This window comes from Abrus precatorius, unplaced genomic scaffold, assembly GCF_003935025.1.
Source record: "Abrus precatorius isolate BTA unplaced genomic scaffold, Abrus_2018 Scaffold11, whole genome shotgun sequence".
Classification (NCBI taxonomy): domain Eukaryota; kingdom Viridiplantae; phylum Streptophyta; class Magnoliopsida; order Fabales; family Fabaceae; genus Abrus; species Abrus precatorius.
The window spans coordinates 24,474,767-24,494,312 of record NW_020874303.1 but is presented as its reverse complement, the minus strand read 5'-3'; the positions used below and the strand labels follow the sequence as shown (position 1 = coordinate 24,494,312).

The 19,546-nt window shown below is 34.9% G+C and overlaps 5 protein-coding genes across 12 annotated transcripts; 3 read left to right on the top strand and 2 right to left on the bottom strand.

Moving 5' to 3' along the window:
- Positions 1-274: 274 nt before the first annotated feature.
- On the bottom strand, positions 275-9,600 carry LOC113853671 (protein NUCLEAR FUSION DEFECTIVE 6, chloroplastic/mitochondrial-like). Of its 7 annotated transcripts, none has more exons than XR_003502682.1 (4): positions 9,384-9,600; positions 8,877-8,998; positions 6,984-7,531; positions 275-285 (listed from the first exon to the last, which is right to left on the bottom strand). XR_003502682.1 is itself a non-coding variant. In XM_027484180.1 (4 exons), exons 1-3 carry the CDS (start codon positions 9,524-9,526, stop codon positions 8,109-8,111), a joined length of 285 nt encoding a protein of 94 aa, XP_027339981.1. In that variant the 5' UTR covers positions 9,527-9,600; the 3' UTR covers positions 6,796-6,884; positions 8,094-8,108. The 7 variants fall into 7 exon arrangements, 5 of the variants coding, with proteins under 5 accessions (XP_027339983.1, XP_027339981.1, XP_027339982.1 ...); XM_027484180.1 differs by lacking the exons at positions 275-285; positions 6,984-7,531 and adding exons at positions 6,796-6,884; positions 8,094-8,128; XR_003502683.1 differs by lacking the exon at positions 275-285 and adding an exon at positions 6,804-6,884 and having other exon boundaries at positions 7,409-7,531.
- LOC113855888 (reticulon-like protein B17) lies at positions 366-2,461 on the top strand. The gene is made up of 8 exons (XM_027487518.1): positions 366-744; positions 846-999; positions 1,087-1,161; positions 1,245-1,386; positions 1,628-1,697; positions 1,797-1,862; positions 1,946-2,068; positions 2,286-2,461. The coding sequence occupies exons 1-8, from the start codon at positions 366-368 to the stop codon at positions 2,459-2,461; spliced, it is 1,185 nt and encodes a 394-aa protein (XP_027343319.1).
- LOC113853670 (uncharacterized protein At4g28440-like) lies at positions 4,562-6,073 on the top strand. The gene is made up of 2 exons (XM_027484178.1): positions 4,562-4,901; positions 5,671-6,073. Exons 1-2 carry the CDS (start codon positions 4,670-4,672, stop codon positions 5,859-5,861), a joined length of 423 nt encoding a protein of 140 aa, XP_027339979.1. The 5' UTR covers positions 4,562-4,669; the 3' UTR covers positions 5,862-6,073.
- A 144-nt stretch (positions 9,601-9,744) lies between the features above and the next one.
- On the top strand, positions 9,745-12,712 carry LOC113855064 (nuclear cap-binding protein subunit 2). 2 transcript variants are annotated; one of them, XM_027486517.1, is made up of 8 exons: positions 9,745-9,862; positions 9,961-10,184; positions 10,306-10,444; positions 10,533-10,566; positions 10,980-11,090; positions 11,927-11,983; positions 12,115-12,221; positions 12,405-12,712. In XM_027486517.1, exons 1-8 carry the CDS (start codon positions 9,845-9,847, stop codon positions 12,480-12,482), a joined length of 768 nt encoding a protein of 255 aa, XP_027342318.1. In that variant the 5' UTR covers positions 9,745-9,844; the 3' UTR covers positions 12,483-12,712. The 2 variants fall into 2 exon arrangements, with proteins under 2 accessions (XP_027342318.1, XP_027342317.1); XM_027486516.1 differs by having other exon boundaries at positions 11,927-11,980; positions 12,405-12,711.
- A 93-nt stretch (positions 12,713-12,805) lies between these two features.
- Positions 12,806-19,213, bottom strand: LOC113854535 (DDB1- and CUL4-associated factor 13). The gene is made up of 17 exons (XM_027485563.1): positions 19,054-19,213; positions 18,855-18,944; positions 18,657-18,768; positions 18,027-18,054; positions 17,407-17,505; positions 17,240-17,309; positions 17,102-17,136; positions 16,916-16,990; positions 16,721-16,816; positions 15,133-15,196; positions 14,920-14,973; positions 14,659-14,744; positions 14,519-14,579; positions 14,364-14,428; positions 14,082-14,187; positions 13,451-13,539; positions 12,806-13,331 (listed from the first exon to the last, which is right to left on the bottom strand). Exons 1-17 carry the CDS (start codon positions 19,117-19,119, stop codon positions 13,169-13,171), a joined length of 1,359 nt encoding a protein of 452 aa, XP_027341364.1. The 5' UTR covers positions 19,120-19,213; the 3' UTR covers positions 12,806-13,168.
- Between the last annotated feature and the right edge of the window lie 333 nt (positions 19,214-19,546).

Sequence of the window (19,546 nt, the reverse complement as noted above, 5' to 3'; positions counted from 1 at the left end):
AATTAATCTAAATTAAAAAAAGGGTGTTGATAATACATTATATTTTTAATTATTTATTAAATATATTAAAAATATAAAATACGAGTTTTATTTTTAGTATAATAAAAAAAACTATTCATGGTTTTTAAAACTTTAATTAATAATTTAAAAATATATTAGAGGTTGTTAACTTGTTAAGTTGTTATTATTTCTTAATTTTTTGAAAAAGGGAAATGCATATTAAAAGCGATAATTTCTCCAACGGCTACTGCCTAAAATGTCAGCGTTCAAATTCAACAAGTACCACTGAAACAAGCTCCTCACAAAATCCACAAGAAACCTTTCCTTCCTCACTCACAACCACAATCACAATCACCTTTCAAATCATGGATTCATCTACACCACCATCTATTCCCATTTCCGAGAAACCATTACCAAGCCCCATCAAATCCCCATCACCCTCGACTCTTTCCCCTTCACCTTCGCCCCTCGGAAAGGCCAAGACCCGCCTCGTCGACCGCCTTGAAACTGCGGCGGAGGAGTCGCCGGAGCCCGCCGGGGTGCGGCGGCGCTGCAAAAGCAGAGCACCCCAAATGGGCACCCTGGCATCACCAAGGAATACTAGGAAATCAAGGAGTCGGGAAGAAAAAGATTCGAGCTTGGTTGAAGAGGTTGGAAAACCCAGAAAGAGAAGACAAACGGGTCGAACTAAGAAGGAAAAACTCAACTTGCTTCACTCTATTCATCCTTCAGCTTCATCTCCAAGTATGCGTTTTTTGGTTCTTTCTATGTTTTCTTTCGTTTTCCAATTCAATATTGATGACGTGGCTCTATGTCTTTTTTGTTTTTGCGATTTTTGTGTTCAGAATGTGAAGAAGAGAATGGTGGTGATTTTGATCGTGTTGGGCAGGTTGTGAGTGATTTGATTATGTGGAAAGATGTGTCAAAATCAACCCTTTGGTTTGGGTTTGGGTGTCTTTGTTTCTTATCTTCATGCTTCACTCAAGGACTCAACTTTAGGTCAGCAATTTCTCTTATCACACTTATTATTATTATTATTAAACTTTTCATCCACGTGGAGAAAAATCTGAGACGTTTTCATTTCAGTATTTTCTCGGCCATATCTCAATTGGGGATTCTCTTCTTGGGTGTTTCGTTTTTCTCAAACTCAATTTGTCAAAGGTACTGCAATTTTTACTTCTGAATGCCGCAAATAGATTAATTTCATTGTATTATGTTCTGTGACTGTCTCGTTTGTATTTCAGAAACCGGGTTGCAGATAAATGTGAAGTCAAGCTGAAAGAAGATGACATTTTGCGTCTTGCAAAATTGATTCTTCCTGCTTTAAATTTTGCAATTTCAAAGATGAGAGCTCTATTCTCAGGGGAACCATCCATGACCCTGAAAGTAATCCTCAAAGTTTTTTATCTTTCTTTTGGGTTTGTCTAATTTTACCCACAGTTAAATAACCTTATCTGAAGTGGACAATGGAATTTTGTCTAAAGTTAAATGCAAAATTAATATAATTTTTAATATAATGTTTTAACTTAAAAGTCTACTTAGACAAACCATTTTGCTTTTAAAATATCCCAGGGTCCATGATTGCTTTATACTACCTAAGTAATTGGTTGGTCTTTTGTTGTTGCAGGTAGTTCCTTTCCTTCTACTAGGAGCAGAATATGGCCACTTAATTACTATCTGGAGACTATGTGCCATTGGTGAGAACACATCATAAATGAATTCTATAACCTTTTATCACTTATAGTTTAGTTCAAGTCATATTGCTGAATTGCTAAAATATATACACACACGGACAGGATTTTTTGTCAGCTTCAGTATCCCAAAGCTTTATTCTTGCTACACTGCTCAGATAAACCAGAGAGGTACGAGTCCACCTACTTGCTGAAAATTTCATTGATCTGTCCACATTTTAATGAATAACAGTAGAATTTTTTTTGTTGTGTAGCTGAGTGCTTGAAATTATGTTTGTTGGACACATGGTGTGCTTGCACTCACAAGAAGAAAGTGATAGCATCAGTACTCATGACATTCTGGAATCTATCTTCAATTAAAACTAGAATCTTCACAGGTAAAGTCCCTAGTAAGAAAGTTGGCTGCAGTTTGTGGCATTGCATGAACTATGATTTACGACAATTCACTTGTTAAAATTTAGCTCCATACACATTTGCTCTAGTGTACAGCCTTCTTCAGAAGAATGTACTAGTAGTCAAGGATTTACTTGGAAATTAGAATATTATAGCAAAGTTTGTGATAGTTGATTCTGATGAAATAGTTTTTCCTTGCAGCTTTTATATTGCTTGTACTATTCAGATGTTTAAGGCAACATGTGGTGCAACAATTAGAAGATGGAGAAGAACTAGTGAGCGAGAAGGAACAACAGCAAGCTTCGGTGGTGGCAGAACAAGAAGAGAATGAGCCACAGCAGGCATTAGTTGTGAGGGAACAAGGGAACCAAAACTAGCACCTTAGTTCATCCAGCCATCTTGCACCTATAGATGGGATGGTATTTTTCTGTGTAATTGGGTGAAAAACATGCTTGATTATGCTCCTTATTCAAGTTTCTGCACAAAATTTTAATCCATCCATTTTACATCCAATTGACTTCAATATTCAATTATAAAAAGAAACTTCATTGTTGACTTTCTGTGCAAGCACTGAATTGGTTACTGAATGCCCATTGCGCACTAATCAGTGTTTATCATTAGTATCTAATAACTATTAAGAATCAACTGACTTTCATTGAAGAGAGGTCTAATCACTCTTTTATTGATCCAAATATCATGGTGAGAAACTTTTTTTTTAAAAAAGGAAAAAAAAATACCGTGCTTACTGAACCATACTGTATGTTGGGATTTTCTGAATTCCAGCTTCCACCATTTATTTCCTCATAACAATAGGGTGATCCCAACTTTATGCTTTACATATAATACGATCCTTTTGGTTAATGTAAAAAATTTATTTAAGGATAGCAATATATGTCCTAATAGATAAAAATTAATAACAAAATGTTAAATAGTATAATATGTATGCGGATTATGGGTGCCATTAAACATAGAATGAAATGGAATGCATTAGAACATAATGGAATAAATATTTTATCTTATTTTGGAATATATTATGAAGAAGTAGAGCAAAGTTTCTATTTTGTTATTTGGAACAGATTAGTTCAGTTTAGAATATATTTGTTTAGTTTTCAGAAGTTGATTAGAAATCATATTCACTTCTCTCTCTCTCTCTTTTTTTTTTTTTAAGTTTTTTATTTTTTCAATTTTCAGTTAATTCCATTCGATTTTGTGGTTCACATTAAATTGGATCAATTTATGGCAAGGATAAAATACAATATTATAATAAATCAAAGACTAACTTAAATTGTTCATCCACTGCTTATACCTCTGCCACACTTTGAGAAGGAGGGAGATTTACAAAAGAGATGAAATGAGATAAAATCAGCTTCATCAACTTTCACTCTATTCTATCTTTTAATTTGTCATGAAAATATATAACCATGAAATCATTCTATTCTCTCTGGCAACTGAGACTTTTTAAGAATGATGGCAAGCCACATGCAATTTTTCATGCACCTTCCTTCTCATCTTCCTTTGCTTGTGCTGCATCTCCACGGCATCTTTCGTCTGCCTCACACCCTCTCTTATATGGGTTAGTAGTTGGAAGTCTACAGTTTGTGGGATTTTTTGGGCTGCATACAGGAATAGTGTTACGTGTCATTGCCCCATTGCCGATATCAGTGGCCTCAGCATCATGCACCAAAATGGAACAAACCAAGAGACCACTAAGGAAAGGGCCCAACACTGCCTTTAACATTGCCATTGCCATTGTTGTTTGCTTTAGAAGGATGCATGCGTTTAAATAAGACGTTCTTTTTTTCTTCTTTAAATAACTCTACAACTAGCCATGCACGAGAAATTCGCAAAACCTCAAAATATATACAATACAAATGTGTCATCACTAACAACATCCTCTAGTCTCCAAGACAATGAAGGAATGTTTTAGGTAATTATTCCCCAAAGTTGTGCTAATCCAAGAGATTCAAAGAAGTTATGGTTTTATGAAAATTACTCAAGATAGATATAATGTGCTTTAGTTTAGCGTTTTCACAAGTTTTAAAATTTTCCCCCTTGAGATGAAACTGCTTTTAAACAACCAAGACATAGAAAAAGGAGATTTTTTTTTATTTGGATAAAAGTGATACTTTATAACAAATTATTTATTTGCTCATAAAAAAAAAGAAATAAAGGAAGAAAAAAAATGCAAAAACACATAAAAGAACCCTAAGCAATAGAAGAAAAATAATATACTAATAAAATAAATTTAGGATATTTTTCGTATCATTTTTCTGATTATATAACATAAATTTACTGCATTTCCTGATTATGTAATAGTAATTTCGTATAATGTAAATATTGTATCAAAAACTTTCACTATTTACTAACTTTGCCTTCCATTTGGATTGCAACTGTTTTGGGCCACCATATGACCCATAACAACAGGCTTTTATACAACAGGAATCTGGCCCAACATTTATTAAATCCCCAAATCCGAAATCAAAAGCAGAGAGAAACTAGGGTTAGGGTTTAACTTGGATTTGCGTGATCGATTTCGATTCGATCGATTCTCTCTCGCACGAAGCAGAAACCCGAGTTCTGAATCCATGGCAACAACTACGACGAAGCGAAAGCCAGTGTTTGTGAAGGTGGATCAGCTAAAACCGGGTACCAACGGTCACACGTTAACGGTGAAGGTGGTGAGTTCTAAACCGGTGAAGACGGTGAGCAACCGGGGCGGTCGATCGTCGGTGTTGACGGCTCGCCCCTCGCGCATCGCCGAGTGCCTCGTCGGTGACGAAACCGGAACCATAATCTTCACTGCACGCAATGAACAGGGTACGATGATGTTTTTTTTTTTTTAGTAGTTTGGATTAACTGTTACGTTTGGATGTTTTGTTGAGTATGTTTAGTGATGGGTTTTGAATTTGCATGAATTTGATGTGCTTTTGTTGAATTTAAGTGTTGAAGGCTATGTAAAGTTGTTGACTTTGAGATAGCGATACTTTCTGTCATTTCAATTTTAAGCACTTAGGGCGTGAAGATTTGAAGTTCCAATAACGCTTTTATTTCTTGTACGTGTGAGTAATCATGCCCTTGTTTAAAAGATAAAGTCTTTTTGCTCTGTGAAAAAGAGTTCTTTATATTACTGCAACGACACTGAATGTTTTCATGTTCACTCACAATGGAAATTGATCAATTTCAAGCCTCATTGGTTTTGGTTGGATTGAGTGTGAGTCTGAGATTGATACTCGGAAACCCTGTTTGTTCTCTCTATATGTGGATTGTGCATTGTAAGATATCAATGTTGTTAATGCATTCAAGTCTGTTAAACTTGTTTATTGTGTTTCCCAATGTTGGAAGTCAGTTTGCGCCATAGCTGATGTAAGCATTAGCTTCTGTTTGTATAAACAAGAAAATGTTTGTTGTCCATATGGTACACCTATTGTATTTTCTCGCCCAAACAGTTGTATTTTATGTGTGTTTTTGTTAGGATATCTTTTTTCCTGTCTTTGCTAAATGCTGTCATTCTTGCTTGTTTAGTAGAAATATATCAGTTTTGTTTTCATGTAATATAGCAGTGACTAATTCATTTACTTTTGTGCAGTGGACCTCATGAAGCCTGGATCAACTTTAACTCTGCGCAATGCGAAGATTGACATGTTCAAGGGATCTATGAGGCTAGCAGTTGATAGATGGGGGCGTCTTGAGGTCGCAGAATCTGCAAATTTTGAAGTTAAAGAGGATAACAATCTTTCATTAGTTGAATATGAATTAGTCAATGTTGTTGAAGAGTAATTTTAGCTTCTGAGAGTGAATCTTGAGTTACCAGAGGTTCTAATTTTTATTTTAACCATTGAACATGTGGCTGCGGTGCGGTTTTCATGTGGTACAGTCTTGCTTAATTAGTTTTAAGATTGCTGTGGTTAATGCAATTTCAGGTCAATTTTGAAATGTGACGATGCTTATTATGCTTAAAATGCAAAAGTAAATATTGTTATATGTTTCCTCAATTTAATAATGTATCAACCCTTTTTGAACAAACCATTTGGACTTGCATGCGAATATATTTCTGAACCCTAAGGCAGCACCAAACGAACTATGCATATTCAAACGCCAATTTATTCCTTGTACCTCCTTTTGGGTATATAAAATGGGATTATTGGTGGTCAGTATTGGGTTAGAATTATGGGTTCATTATCGATCCTCTCAGAGCACACGGTAATTAAGACTTATTTCATACTACAAAGCATATATGTAAGTATGACATTAACTGAACACTTGTTTATGGTTCAGTTTCAGAACTGAATTTATGTTCTTCCTTTTATTGTTTACTTATGATATAGTTTCATTTCAAAGCTGAATTTACAGATAAACTTATTTAAAACAATAATTTTATTAACTTCATTCTTATTGAGTTTAAGCATATAAAGTAATGATTTTTTATTTAAATTTTTTATTATATTTTTAATATGAACTATTAGTTTTAAATTTGATCTTAAAAATTGAGATAAATAAAATCATTAAAATAACATGAAAAGGGGGAGAATTTGATAAAACTGGGTCGTTCAACTCTAGTAAAATTGTTTATATTTTCGTATTTCATAAAATTTTATGCGGTCCATGTTTTATGTAAATTAATTTCATAACGTCATTTTTTAAAATTGATATGCAAATCAAAATCAGAACTTGTAAGAGTTCAAATATCCTGACATAAATGAAGTAAACTACAAAAACAGTCCAACTCTGATACCCACGAAGTAAATTTCGAGCATAATCTGTATTGCATTCTGTAGTTATCACATCATGACCCCTCTCCTTCTGAAAGTTACAAAAAATAAAGTAAATGAGAAAAAGAAAACACCACCGTCCACCGTTATATTATACATAAAGATAACAATCCAAAAACAAGCAAGTTACCATGTTAATAAAAAGTTTTTCCTAGGCTGACAAAATTTTAGGCCAAAAATACAAATGACTGGGATAACGATGTACCCAGCCAAGAACAAACTTAATTGGTTAGGCACAAGTAATTGATAGACAGAAAGCGTGAATTAGACTGCCATAAGGGCAGGATGCTTAACAGGCGCCACTTGATTGAAAAATAGAAATTTCACTACATACTGGAATTCTGCATTCATTAAAAATCCCTAGCTGATTCAATACGGAATTTCTCAGTAGCATATCGTAACATGACAACTTTATCCAACATATCGCAATACAATTTCAACTTATTTGCCTTTAGACTCTAAAATCCAGGTGAATAGAAAATAGCAGCCTTTTATGCATCTGAAATAGAAAGAACAGAAGTACAGGCGATCTAGGTTTTTAAAGTTCCTTTCGGCCTTTGGGACTCAATTTGTCCCCCCCCCCCAATGGCTCAGTGAAGACACTGTCTCACGAAGCAGATCTGTACATAAAAGATTGCTTCAACCTTCAGAACATTTATCACACATCATCATTGCAATCTGATTAAACAAAAGAGATCAGTATACAATTTAACTATTAATTGACCCTATAACGTATGATGCCAAACAAAATTGCATCAATTATGGTTTTAATGACAGAATTTCAGCAGCAGTCACATAAGAGAAAAATTATATAATATTCCAAACAATCAAACATAGGTGCAAGAAATAAACTAAATTCTAGAGAAACTCCCACAAGAATGTCATGGGTATTTATCTTAACCTTTTCATAAAAAAAATTATATATATATATATATATATATATATTTTATAAACTCAGGACCCATAAAAAATTACAACTGTCCGTTTTATGTTCCTGACAAATCTACTAAAGATGCACTAACTTTGAACTTCATGATTCATAAACAAGAGACACTTTATTTTCTAAAACACAAAGCCAACTAAGAATCCAGCTCAATGACATTCACCATGCCAACGTAATAAACAATCCAAGAGCAACAAACTTTTTTGGTGATAGAAATCTAGCAATTCTTTCTAATAGGAATGATTTTTTTGTTTTTGGTTAAAGCCCGACATCAAAAGAGGTCCATGTCATCCCAACCTTGCTTCTTGATCTTCAAATAGTCTTCTCTTGGCCTACAAACAAAACCAGTATGTACGGCTTCACTATAAGATTTAGTTGCAAGAGTGGGGAAACAAGATTAAGGGAATCACTTAATCCATCAATCTTATGTACACGGGATTAATATTTATATAAAGATATGATTCAAGCATCAGGTAGATCGACCATCTTTCTTAATATAAGTATGGATAATTATATTCCATATATATATTTTGGAAGCATTATATATCAGATCTAACAAGACTGTATTAAGTTTAACCCAAGAACTGAAAAGAAATACTAACTTACCGGAAAATTAAATTGAAGAAAGAACACAAGGAATCCTACAGATGTTTAGCTACCTAATTCAAAAGTAAAATCCAACCGTCAGGCAATTGAAATGATCACAGACCAAGTGATCCAAAGAGTGGGACCACATAACAACAGTCTGTGTGTCCTAATTTTTTCTCAACATAAGCTGTAAATATCTTCCAAATCCCCTTCTCTTCTATCAACACTCAATAAAATCCCAAGTACCACTACCAACAAACAAACAGGGAAAAAAATACAGTTTTCAACAAAAAGATTGAAATTAACTTTATAACCAAAACCAAAATAAAGCATATCGAAAGCAAAAATGCTTAAAAATTTCATACAGTGCTGCAGACAGAAATCTCCATAAGCATTTCCACTTTACCCAAATCATCCAATAAACAAATGCAAATGAATTGAATTTTTCATCATAAAACAATCCAACCAATGCAGTAGTAGCACAGACACTACCTTCAGGAAGCCAACCGTAGCTGCGGCGAGAGACAGCAAGCATTGAAGTCATCAGAGCAGAAGCAGTTGCCGTATGGTATGGTAGCATGGATTCCACACAAAAGCTCAATTCAACGGGACACCTTTCACAAAATCACAAATAATTCATTTCCGGTATTAACACACCAATCCAAGTAACACTAAATTTATCACTAATAAAAAAATAACTTAATAGAGATAATACTACCGTCCAATTTGTTCAATTAAACTTACATATAGCTTCTGAAAATAATGTTAATTCTTAAATCTTTTTTTTTATCAAATTCAGATTTTTCAACAAAAAAACAGAAAAATCTCAAACCTTCAAAATTCACCGCCGATAAACGAGTAATTCAATTAAAGTAACAGTAAAGTCACGAGTAATAAACTAAGAACTCAACAAGTAATTTAAAAAAAAATGCTCGCGAGTAACAAGCATTTTTGTTATCTTTTGGAAACGCTCGTGAATCTGTGTGTCACGTAAATTACCTGACCGTGGATTGTGAAAGAGGTTTATTGGAGGCAACGCGGAACGGAGAGCGAGCCGCCTTAGCTTCCGAGCCGAGACCGAACGCGGCGCGTCGAGCGGAGCTTGATCGGAAAATCGACCTCGCGGCGGCGGCGGATGCCATTTTGTTATCGGAAATTGTAGGGTTTGCGTAGGTAGCACACTCCCGGCAAAGGGTTCTACAACACTAAAACCCTGCATGAGTTTTCGGTTAATGGGCTTAAAACATAAAGTGGGCTTAAACGCATTGAGTCTCGATTAGCCCAAACTATTAAAAAGGCCGTCACTTGAATCAGGTCGTTAATGGACGAGACCCGGTCCAACATCTCGGATTGAACCGGTTTGCGTAAGTGTTCGTCGTGTTTGCATTGGGTTTCTATGCCCTAAACCAGTTTCTGAAACCTTCTTTCTTCATCTGAATTTTCGAGTTGGTGAGTCACTCATGGCTTCGTTATTCAAGGTAAGCTACACTGAGGATCATGTAATCTGATTCAAGAACTACGTGTTTAGTTTTATTTTACAATTTAGTATTGCTTTGTTCTGTGGCGAATGTTGTAGGATCCATCGAAGCTTTCAGCGTATCGAGATAGAAGGTTCCCTGGAACGCAAGAGGAGTTTGAGCATGCGCTTATAACTTCAACCACCGTTTACGTCGGAAACATGTCGTTTTACACGACGGAGGAGCAAGTCTACGAACTCTTTTCCCGTGCCGGAGAAATCAAGAAGATTATCATGGGATTGGATAAGAACACAAAAACGCCGTGTGGATTCTGTTTCGTTTTGTAAGACTCAATTGCAATGAAATTATGGAAACATGAGTGTGTACTGTGCAGTGTTAATTGCTCTGATGTAGTTGCCATTGAGGAAATTATTTGTTTATCTATCTAAATTTATTTTTGCTAGATATTATTCTCGTGAAGATACTGAAGATGCTTGCAAATACATAAGTGGGACGATACTGGATGATCGTCCCATTCGTGTTGATTTTGATTGGGGATTCCAGGATGGAAGACAATGGGGTCGTGGTCGTAGTGGTGGCCAGGTGAACTTTGAACAGCTCTCGTGTCTGTGTTTTCAGTGGCTGTTTTTGTTGTTGGCTAATTGTAATCTGCTTCTGTTAATTTTTGCAGGTGCGCGATGAATATCGCACTGATTATGATCCTGATATCCTTTTAACTTTTTGGCCTAAATTTGTCTGAAGTCTGCATCATGGCATGGTTTTTTTTGCTCGACTTTCTGCTCTTTGTAAATTGCGGCAATTCTTAATGTTCAAGTTGATACAAAATTCGGTTAGTTAATGGTTAATCTGTGCCGTTAAGTGTATATAATCTACTTTTGCCTTAGTTAGCGATTATAATTTTCTCTAGTTATGCTCACATTATAAAGAAAACGCTGATTCTGCTAAAGATTTCTGTAGATTCCACTTGACATTGAGTTATGAATACTGGCATGCCTTTGGTTGATCATGAACCAGATATACGAGTTTTTGTCTGCTTTCTTTTTGATCATTTTAATTGATTAGATCACAGATAGATTGTCATACTAGTGTCTTTTTAGTTTCCTTAATTCCGACGTACGCAGAGGTGGTTACGGGAAGTTGGTTCAGAAAGAGTTAGAAGTTCAAAGGCAGCTTGTAGATTATGGTGCTGGTTCTTTGGGCTCTTTTCCTCCTGTTATTCCATCTTCTTGTAAGTGACTACAAACTATATTTTGCACAGGCGCTCAGCTACTAGGAGTATCTCTGGCTCAACATTTCACTTGATTTTAGATCACTTTATTTCAAACATTTATTTTTTTATTTAGTTTGGTTTTCAGTTATAACTACAATTGTTCTCTGCAAAATGCATGGGAAAAGAGGGGGAAGAAAGGTCGATTCAAAATTCCCTCTCTTGCATGGTAATAAGTAATAACCAAATACCCTTGAGTAGGATGGAAAAAAAATAATCAAAGGTTGACGTGTAGTAGAGTATTGGACTAATGTTAGATGTATATAGACTAATGTTACTTACACGTTGAGTGATGCTGTGTTTATATTGCTAGTTGGGCCTAACATTGTGCCTATCTCTGTAAATGCTTAAGAGATGAGGCAGCCTCCAACTATGTGCGTTCTTTTTATTAGCTTGTCCACTCCTGCGTCCGATTTATTTTGCAGAATGAAGAAATGGCACAGGTTGATGCCTCCAATAGCCAATGTCATCTGCAATATATTTATCTTCCTAATGATTAATGTTCAGTTATTTATGTCAAAAATTCAAGTTGGTCTAATAGAATTAATTTGTAAGTATTAGACTTCTTGTAAAATGAAAATGTCATTGTGGATAATGACTTGCTTGCGGAATCTAATGAGCATTAAAATGATCGTGATGATTTTTGCCAAGTTTTAGTGCTTATTTATGTGAAAATATACTGGATTTTATTTTAATGCCTTTCTGCATTTTTTGTTCAACATTAATTAAATATTGTCTTTAATTTACAAGACAACCTTTTTTGTGAATTAAACTATTCAGCAATTTTTCCCTTGCAGATGGCAGACATGGTGGAGGTCATGGTCATGGTGGTTCCCATCGGCATGGTAGAGGTAGTTTAATTTCAATACAACCTTTTTTGTCCTGCGATTTTGCTTTTTTAGAAGCACTTAGAAGCGTTGCTGTTACTGAATTACCTCGGAATTTACTATTAATATAAATTTAATTTGTCTATTCATCATTATAGATTACTCTAGGAAGAGACACAGAGATGATGACCGTCACACACACGAGCCCTCGAGAAGAACTTCAGATCACGAGTCTCGGAGGAACACAGACCATGAATCTAGACCGGTATTCTCCACAAACCTTTGCGTCAGGCTGATTTTAATCAATTATTTTATAATAATTCCAATTGTCATACCTTTTTGTGTCACGTGGGACTTATTTCTTCAATTCAAGGCATGATGCTCGCATTATCATGTTTCCTCGTAGTGCTTGATTTTTCTAAATCAAATTTTTTATTTGATGTGGCAGGAAAAAAATCCACGATTTCGTGAGAGTGGTGATTCTGATGAGGAGGAGGAAGATGACAGTAGAAAGAGACGGGCTTGATCAGAATTGCATACTTAATCAAATTTTAAATTGTTTTTTTTTTTTAATGACATGATCAAAAGTGGAAGATTGTTTGCATATCATTGAAAATTGCAAATATCTTACTGTTAGTTTATTAGTTTAACCTAGCATAAAATTCTTGGCCGGATCTGCTACATATGGCGATGCTGTTGTTTATCTTCTATCAATTGTCTTGTCTTTTGTTTTTGGCCATATTAATCAGATTTTTTTTTAATCTTCCTTCTGATCACATGGTCAGATAATTTGATAGGGTTCTGTACCTTGATATCATAAATTGATAATAAACGTCGTACTTAAATAGGCCTGAAGAAACAATATAAAAATTGATATGTATCATAAACAAGAAAAACTACCATGTTAAATAAAAAATTGAATTGAAAATTTATATATGAATTTGTTGCATTGGGACTGAACCGATCCTACCAAGGAAAATCACAACCTATTCATTTAATAAATCAGTTACGTACATGACAGGATGTCATACTTCCACGTGCAATTCGGTTACCCCAGCCAAGGTACATCCATTTGCCTAAGAAATCAGCTGAGGACGAAGGCACACTCGGAAGTAGAACGTTGCACAAACTGTATGCTGACATTAATGTAACAACACTTTCCAGCTCATAAATATTTGCTGGATCCTTTTCCAGTATCGGCTCAGAAAAACTCTACTCAACTTCCTTGATAATTCTTCGTTTCCGTAATGGCTGTGTTGTAACACTCCCGGGGGCACTGTGAGCTTTCCTCTTCTCTTCCTTTCTTTTCCTAGCATCCGCTATAACACGCATCAAAGCAGCAGCTTTAAATATCGGTTTTGGCAAGTGCCTATGCCTGTTGAGCAAAACCAAAAGTGAAAACATTGAGCACATGGCAAGAATTGTTTGTTAAAATATGATTTTAGACAGTTTTTCAGGTCTAATTGTTCCCACAAAATATTGATCAAATCTTGCCTTGCTATACGGTTAACTTCAGGGAGATGCTTGTAGCGTTTCTTTATGGCCTCATGATACTCATGCATCTTCCGTTCCCTTGGGAGAATCTGCAGCATGATCACAAAGTAATCCTCAGGAAATCAAGAATCTCTAATAGAAATGTCTAACATAACCAATAGGCAGCAATATTTTGATACATACAAACCTCCCAATTTTGATAATCTAAGAGTCGTCATCATCTTAGATGGTCCACAATTAAAATATGATAGAGAAAGAACCACAGAACGGGGCAACAAGGAAAATCAATACAACTAAAATGTATTTGCATCTCCCCATTCTACTCCTAGTATGGCCTTGTCATTTTGATCCTTCAGCAGGAAGCCAACCATGAACTGAAAATGTTCACCCCTTATACTAGATTGTGTCTATCTCTTTATTAAAGTGGCAGCCATGTTACGAGTTAAAATGAGCAGATCCAAATCCAAAAACAAAATGTAAAAAAAAACAAAAAACTAAATAAACAAACATAACATAGACTCATCTGCCAATGAGAGAGACACTATCCCCATCATGCAGTTGGAATTGTTCCACACATCCATTATTTGACTTAAATCTCGGTAAGGGATGATTAGTAGGCAAGATATCTTACCACTCCAAGTTGTTCTGATGCTTTAGCCTTCCAAAGCCTGAGGTTAGTGTCATCACTTCCTGATATCACGTAACTTCCATCACCGCTGAACTTGACACAGAATACCCTGTGCATAACAAAGATAAAGATAAGCCTACCATAAAATAATAGAAATCTTTCAGTAAACACTGCACAAACAGCAATATAATTTTGTTACACGTCCAAGGTTTACATTGGTTGAAAAGTGATGCAAGTAATCAAACACAATAGAATGTTCAGAATTCATAAATAAAATAAGTGAACCTTTGCATTCTCTTAGTATGATAAATCTCCTTGCTGTGACCACCATTATACTGGAAAATTCTCACCTATAAATCATAAATCATTAACAGATATGACTCAAACTGAGTAAGGACAAACGTTAAAAAAGACTAAAAACGAAATTGAAGGGAACTAACTGTTCTATCATAAGATCCAGTGACAAATTCTCGTCCAGTTGGTGAGTAGTCAATATCCATCCTGTAGAATGAAATAAGAAAATGCAGGCATGATAAAATATTGAATTAACAACATCACAAAATATTTAAAGTCATTTTACACTGCAGAAACATGATCTTTGTGAACACATTTGGCTTCATCCAACTTCCTCGAATCATAGCTATAGCAGTTTCCATCTTCATTTGCCTGCACGCCAATGAAATTTGTCGATAAAAACACAAATATCACTGTTGAACATCAATGCCAAGATTAATATAACTACAAAAAGACTTCTCAACAATATCTCAGATGCTAGCCATAAGCAAAACCCTAAGCAATAATAGCTTCAGAATTGTTCGATAAATGCATCTGACAGACTTACAGCTGTAAAATTTATGGGTTCCATCGGGTTCCAAGATATAGAATTGGTTTTGGTCTGTCAAAATGAAGTAAAAGTTAGTATCAAGAAAAGATTTGGAGTGGGGGGTGGGTAGACCCAATTATTATAATGTTGTGAAGAAATGTGCCAATGTTATGTGTGTGAAAAAACTGCAGCCATATGCCAAATTTTAAACCAGTGATGAGAAATAATTACCATCATTATCATTTTCCTCACAGGGGAAGCCATACGTAAATCATACAGAATTATGCTCCGGTCACTAAAATAAGAAAACAGGTTAAACAAACAGGTAGATTAAAATAAGTCAACCAACATTTTTCCTGATGTATCAAGTAAAGTAGATTAAACCAAAAATTATTTAACTCTAAAAAAGCAGACCTTCATAGACAATCTCTTGGGAATATATTTCATATATCTTTATATTTCATAATTTGTTTCATTATTTAATTAAGTTTAGAAGTCAACTATTAATGGATATAGAGCTTAGTGTTTTGTCTTTAGAATACATCCATCACCTTATTATACACGAGAATATTAGAATCACTATTCCTCTCAATAATATTGAGAATAGTTCTCCCATTGTGGTATGTTCAAGGAACTTGATTACCTTTACTATCAAACTCATTATAATTTTTGTTCTTTCATCTTTGTTTGCTCCTAATCTCTCCACTGCAAGTTTCTTTGTATTGAGATTTTAGTCTAGAGCTCTTGTTCTGCTGTGCATTGTTGCCAGTTGCTACGATCCCAGCTTATTTAAGTAGGTTCGTAAAATAAACCTGCTCTGCTCCATTTTTTCCGCAAATTAGCTATGCTTCCAACTTATTTATGAAGAATGACTATCTTTCATCCCATGTTAGCTAGATTTCAACCTGTATATCCTAACATTGGCTCTGTTTTAGCCGGTCATTCCATATACTGGATCCATTTCAGCCTTTCTTTCTGTAGACTAGTTCCATTTCATCTGCCATACAGTGGCTGCAGTCCATCCTGTCTAGCCACTGCAACATGACTCCATTCCAGCTTATCAGTCCATAGATTAGCTCATTTCCAGCTTAAAAAATGGTTTATATTTTTAGTGCCAGTGCCAAATGCAGTCTGGTCTTGTTTCCTACCACTGGTTTATATTTTTAGTATGGTTAGCTTGCAGAGTGATAGAATTTCTAGAGGATATCTCTGAATATCATCATTGTATCAAATAGTTAAGAGTACTTTAGCTAATCTCTTGGGAATAGTTTCCATATTATGCATATTTCATGAGCTGTTTCATAATTTAAATTGGAGTAGGGAGTCATATAATTACAGCTCAGTGCTTTGTCGTCTGGAGTACATTCATCACGTCATTATGAATGAGAATATTATTTAGAAACTATATTTCTCTCATTACTTTCTTACCTATCCATATTCCTACAATTTAAGCAAATACAAGAGCTACTAGATTAAGACCAATGTCTACCACCCAACAACAAAAATATAAAAAAGGGTTTTCTCACACTTAGGATCCTATTTAAATTACAATTTCAATCAAGTTAACAGTACCAGGTCTTTAATCTTGAAAACGGAAGAACATTCTGATGTGATACTAAAACAAGCAAGAATATCAACTCAATAAAACACTAGAAATAATCAATAATTAATGGAGAAAGAACACAATTCAACAAGATCAGCAAACACTAAAAAAGCAACAAAGAAAGAGCAAGAAATATCAGGTTATCTATGGGGAAAAACTGAATTGTATCATAGATAACAACATCATAGTGCTTGACCAATAGGTAATCTCACATACCTAGCTGTGGCTGCCAAGAGATTTGGTTCTCCAGGATTAAACCGAACAGAAATTGCAGTATCTGTTCCCCATTCAAAAGTGTTTACTGGCTGAGACCTGCAGAAGGGAAGTAACAATAACATGAAATAAACATACAGCTTAGAAGAGTAACCTGCAATTCTAGTAGTACAAGTAATCAGAAATTGACATCAACACCTGTTGTGATTCCATATATCTACTTGAGCGCCAGCTGTGGCAAAAACCTCACCATCCCACTGGTGATCAACAGCCCTAAAAATTAAAGAAAGTAAGCCAATTTTCAGTAAACATAAAAAAAATAGTAAAATAAGTAAATAACAAGTTTCAAAATCTTCCTCCAGGGTAATTCACAACGAAACTTACCAAAATGCATTCCTCCAAACATAAACACTTGCTGGCTGCACAAAATAAAAAATGGTTTACAAAACTGTTAGTATACCCATTGAAACTCAAAGGAAAAAAAAAAAAAAAAAGAGAAAGAAAACTAGCACAATATTTCACCTCAACAGTGCTCTTAGCTGAGTCACCTGACTCCATAAGAGTATTAACAGGAACATTCCAGAGTCTGATACTGAAACAAATTCCAGTTTACATCAGAAAAATTAGATATTGAAGGCTAAACATGATAGCTTGATTCGGGAAAGAAACTGAAAAGGTTGACTCCTTACGTGCAATCAGTCCCACATGACACAAGAATGCGTCCATCTGTAGATGCTGTCAAGCCTTTTACTGCACCTTGGTGACCTGGAAACTGACAAACTGTTCGTCTTTTTTCCCCCAAATATAACAAGCAACAATATTAGACACATATAGTAAAGTCCCAAAAACTTTAACATGAACAACCAACCTACTGCCCTTGCTTAAAATTTAGTTAAATAATCTAATGCATAACCATTCATCAATGGTTTTCTTATACATATATACAATGTTTATGCACTATTAAACAAATTTATCATATAATAACTACCATTCTTCATAAAGCCAATATACCCTCAACCAGCAAAATAATAAGAACATCTCAAGTCATATTTGACACAGCAAACTAGGGTTCATTAATAACTAATTAAAGACATAAGTACTTCTTTTGAGATAAACTTATTATCTACGTCCATAAATGCAAACAGAAAGGAAAGAAAGAAGAGGTAGCTCTCAGGCATTCTTAAATAACATAGATATGTTCTTCATTTCAAAGAGACAACTAAACATCATGTACTTGATTCAAGTTCCCGTTAGAAATAGTTCTTTTATTCTTTTTGAAAAAAATAAAATAAATAGACAAATTTATTACCTTGAAGCCAAATCCCAGAGACGAATTTCTGTAAACACAACAAAAACAAAAGTTACATATCCTTCAATAAAAAAAATAACTCCACTTATCCAGCATAGTATGAAGATAATGATGTACAGTGGACTAAGCATAATGTGTGGAAAAAGGGTAAAGCATATTCCATATAGCAGGAAAATCTGACTAAGACGACCAAAACGACACCCTAAAAAACAGAGGAAAAAAGTACAAGATATGGTTGAATAGTAAAAGTGAAAGGATGCGTAAGGCATTTCCAATACAATTATTTCTTATAGAATTAAAACATATAAGAACAAAATTCTAGCAAGTCATCTTCATTTCCCGTTAGCAATTCAAAAACATATATACCTCCAAGAATAAAAATCTCCCCTTGTCTGGAAGATTTCCCGTTCTCCTGATAGAATGTAACTACTCCCTGAATTTAAAATTCACTATCTAATTCACCGTAGTTTGAAAATTCATCTGATATCAAAACTAATTTTCACCACTTCTCCTCAAACCTTCCCCACCCCCAAACCAGTAGCACAATGGCAATACTATAATTCAGCCATTACTTCCTACAAGTATACATAAAATTGCTGGGAAGTGACTAAATAAGGAAAATTGAAGTACCTCCATCCATTGAACCAGAGAATATCCCTTTCAACTGACTAGGATTCTTTGCCATACACGAAACAGCATCTATATGTCCATCCATGGCTCCTATGAATGGTCTTGCAAAAATCTAAACTCTCAAAGATTTAAAACAATTCACAAACAGACAAAGTTCACAGCATCGATTAAAAAAACACAAGAGGGGGAAAATCTGACCTTGTCCAACTTCACTGCATTAAGAGCACGCACATACTCCACCGCCTTCTCTTGAGGACGAAGGCTAGGATCGTAATTCCGGAACACCCTCTTTTCCAAATCAAAAGGGCAAAGTTAGAGAAAGCAAAAGACGATAAATTTTATTGAATTCAGTGACATGAAGAATGGCAGTGATAAAGGGTCATGTGCATTCAATCACCTGAAGGTCTTGGCTTCGTTCTCGGGTGAACTCATCAACTGAGCGTGATATAACTTTGACCTTCATTGTCTGCAGAAGCACACGTAGAAAGAGAGACCACTCTGTTTCGCTTCTTAACCTCCAAATTCCGAAGCTGCAAAGAGCTTGGAGTGAAAAACCCTAAAGTGATTGGTTAAGGGTTTAGAGTTTAGAATTAGCACAAATAAGGGTCAACCCGATTATCCGATCCAAAAAAAATGTTGAATTGATGGATTTAAAAAAAAAAAAAGGTCAAGTCGGGTTAAAGTTTATAGAAATCAATCCAATCGGGTAGAGTTTCGGGTCCATATCTCCCGTTGTAAATATTAAAATCGACCCGACACAACATAACTTAAAAAAATTATTTTAATCTTTGATTATAGGTCAAATTATTTTAAAATTTTTTTATTTTAATCCCACTTGACCCATAATTATTAAGTATTTAAGACTTAAAAATTAGCTACAGCCAATGATT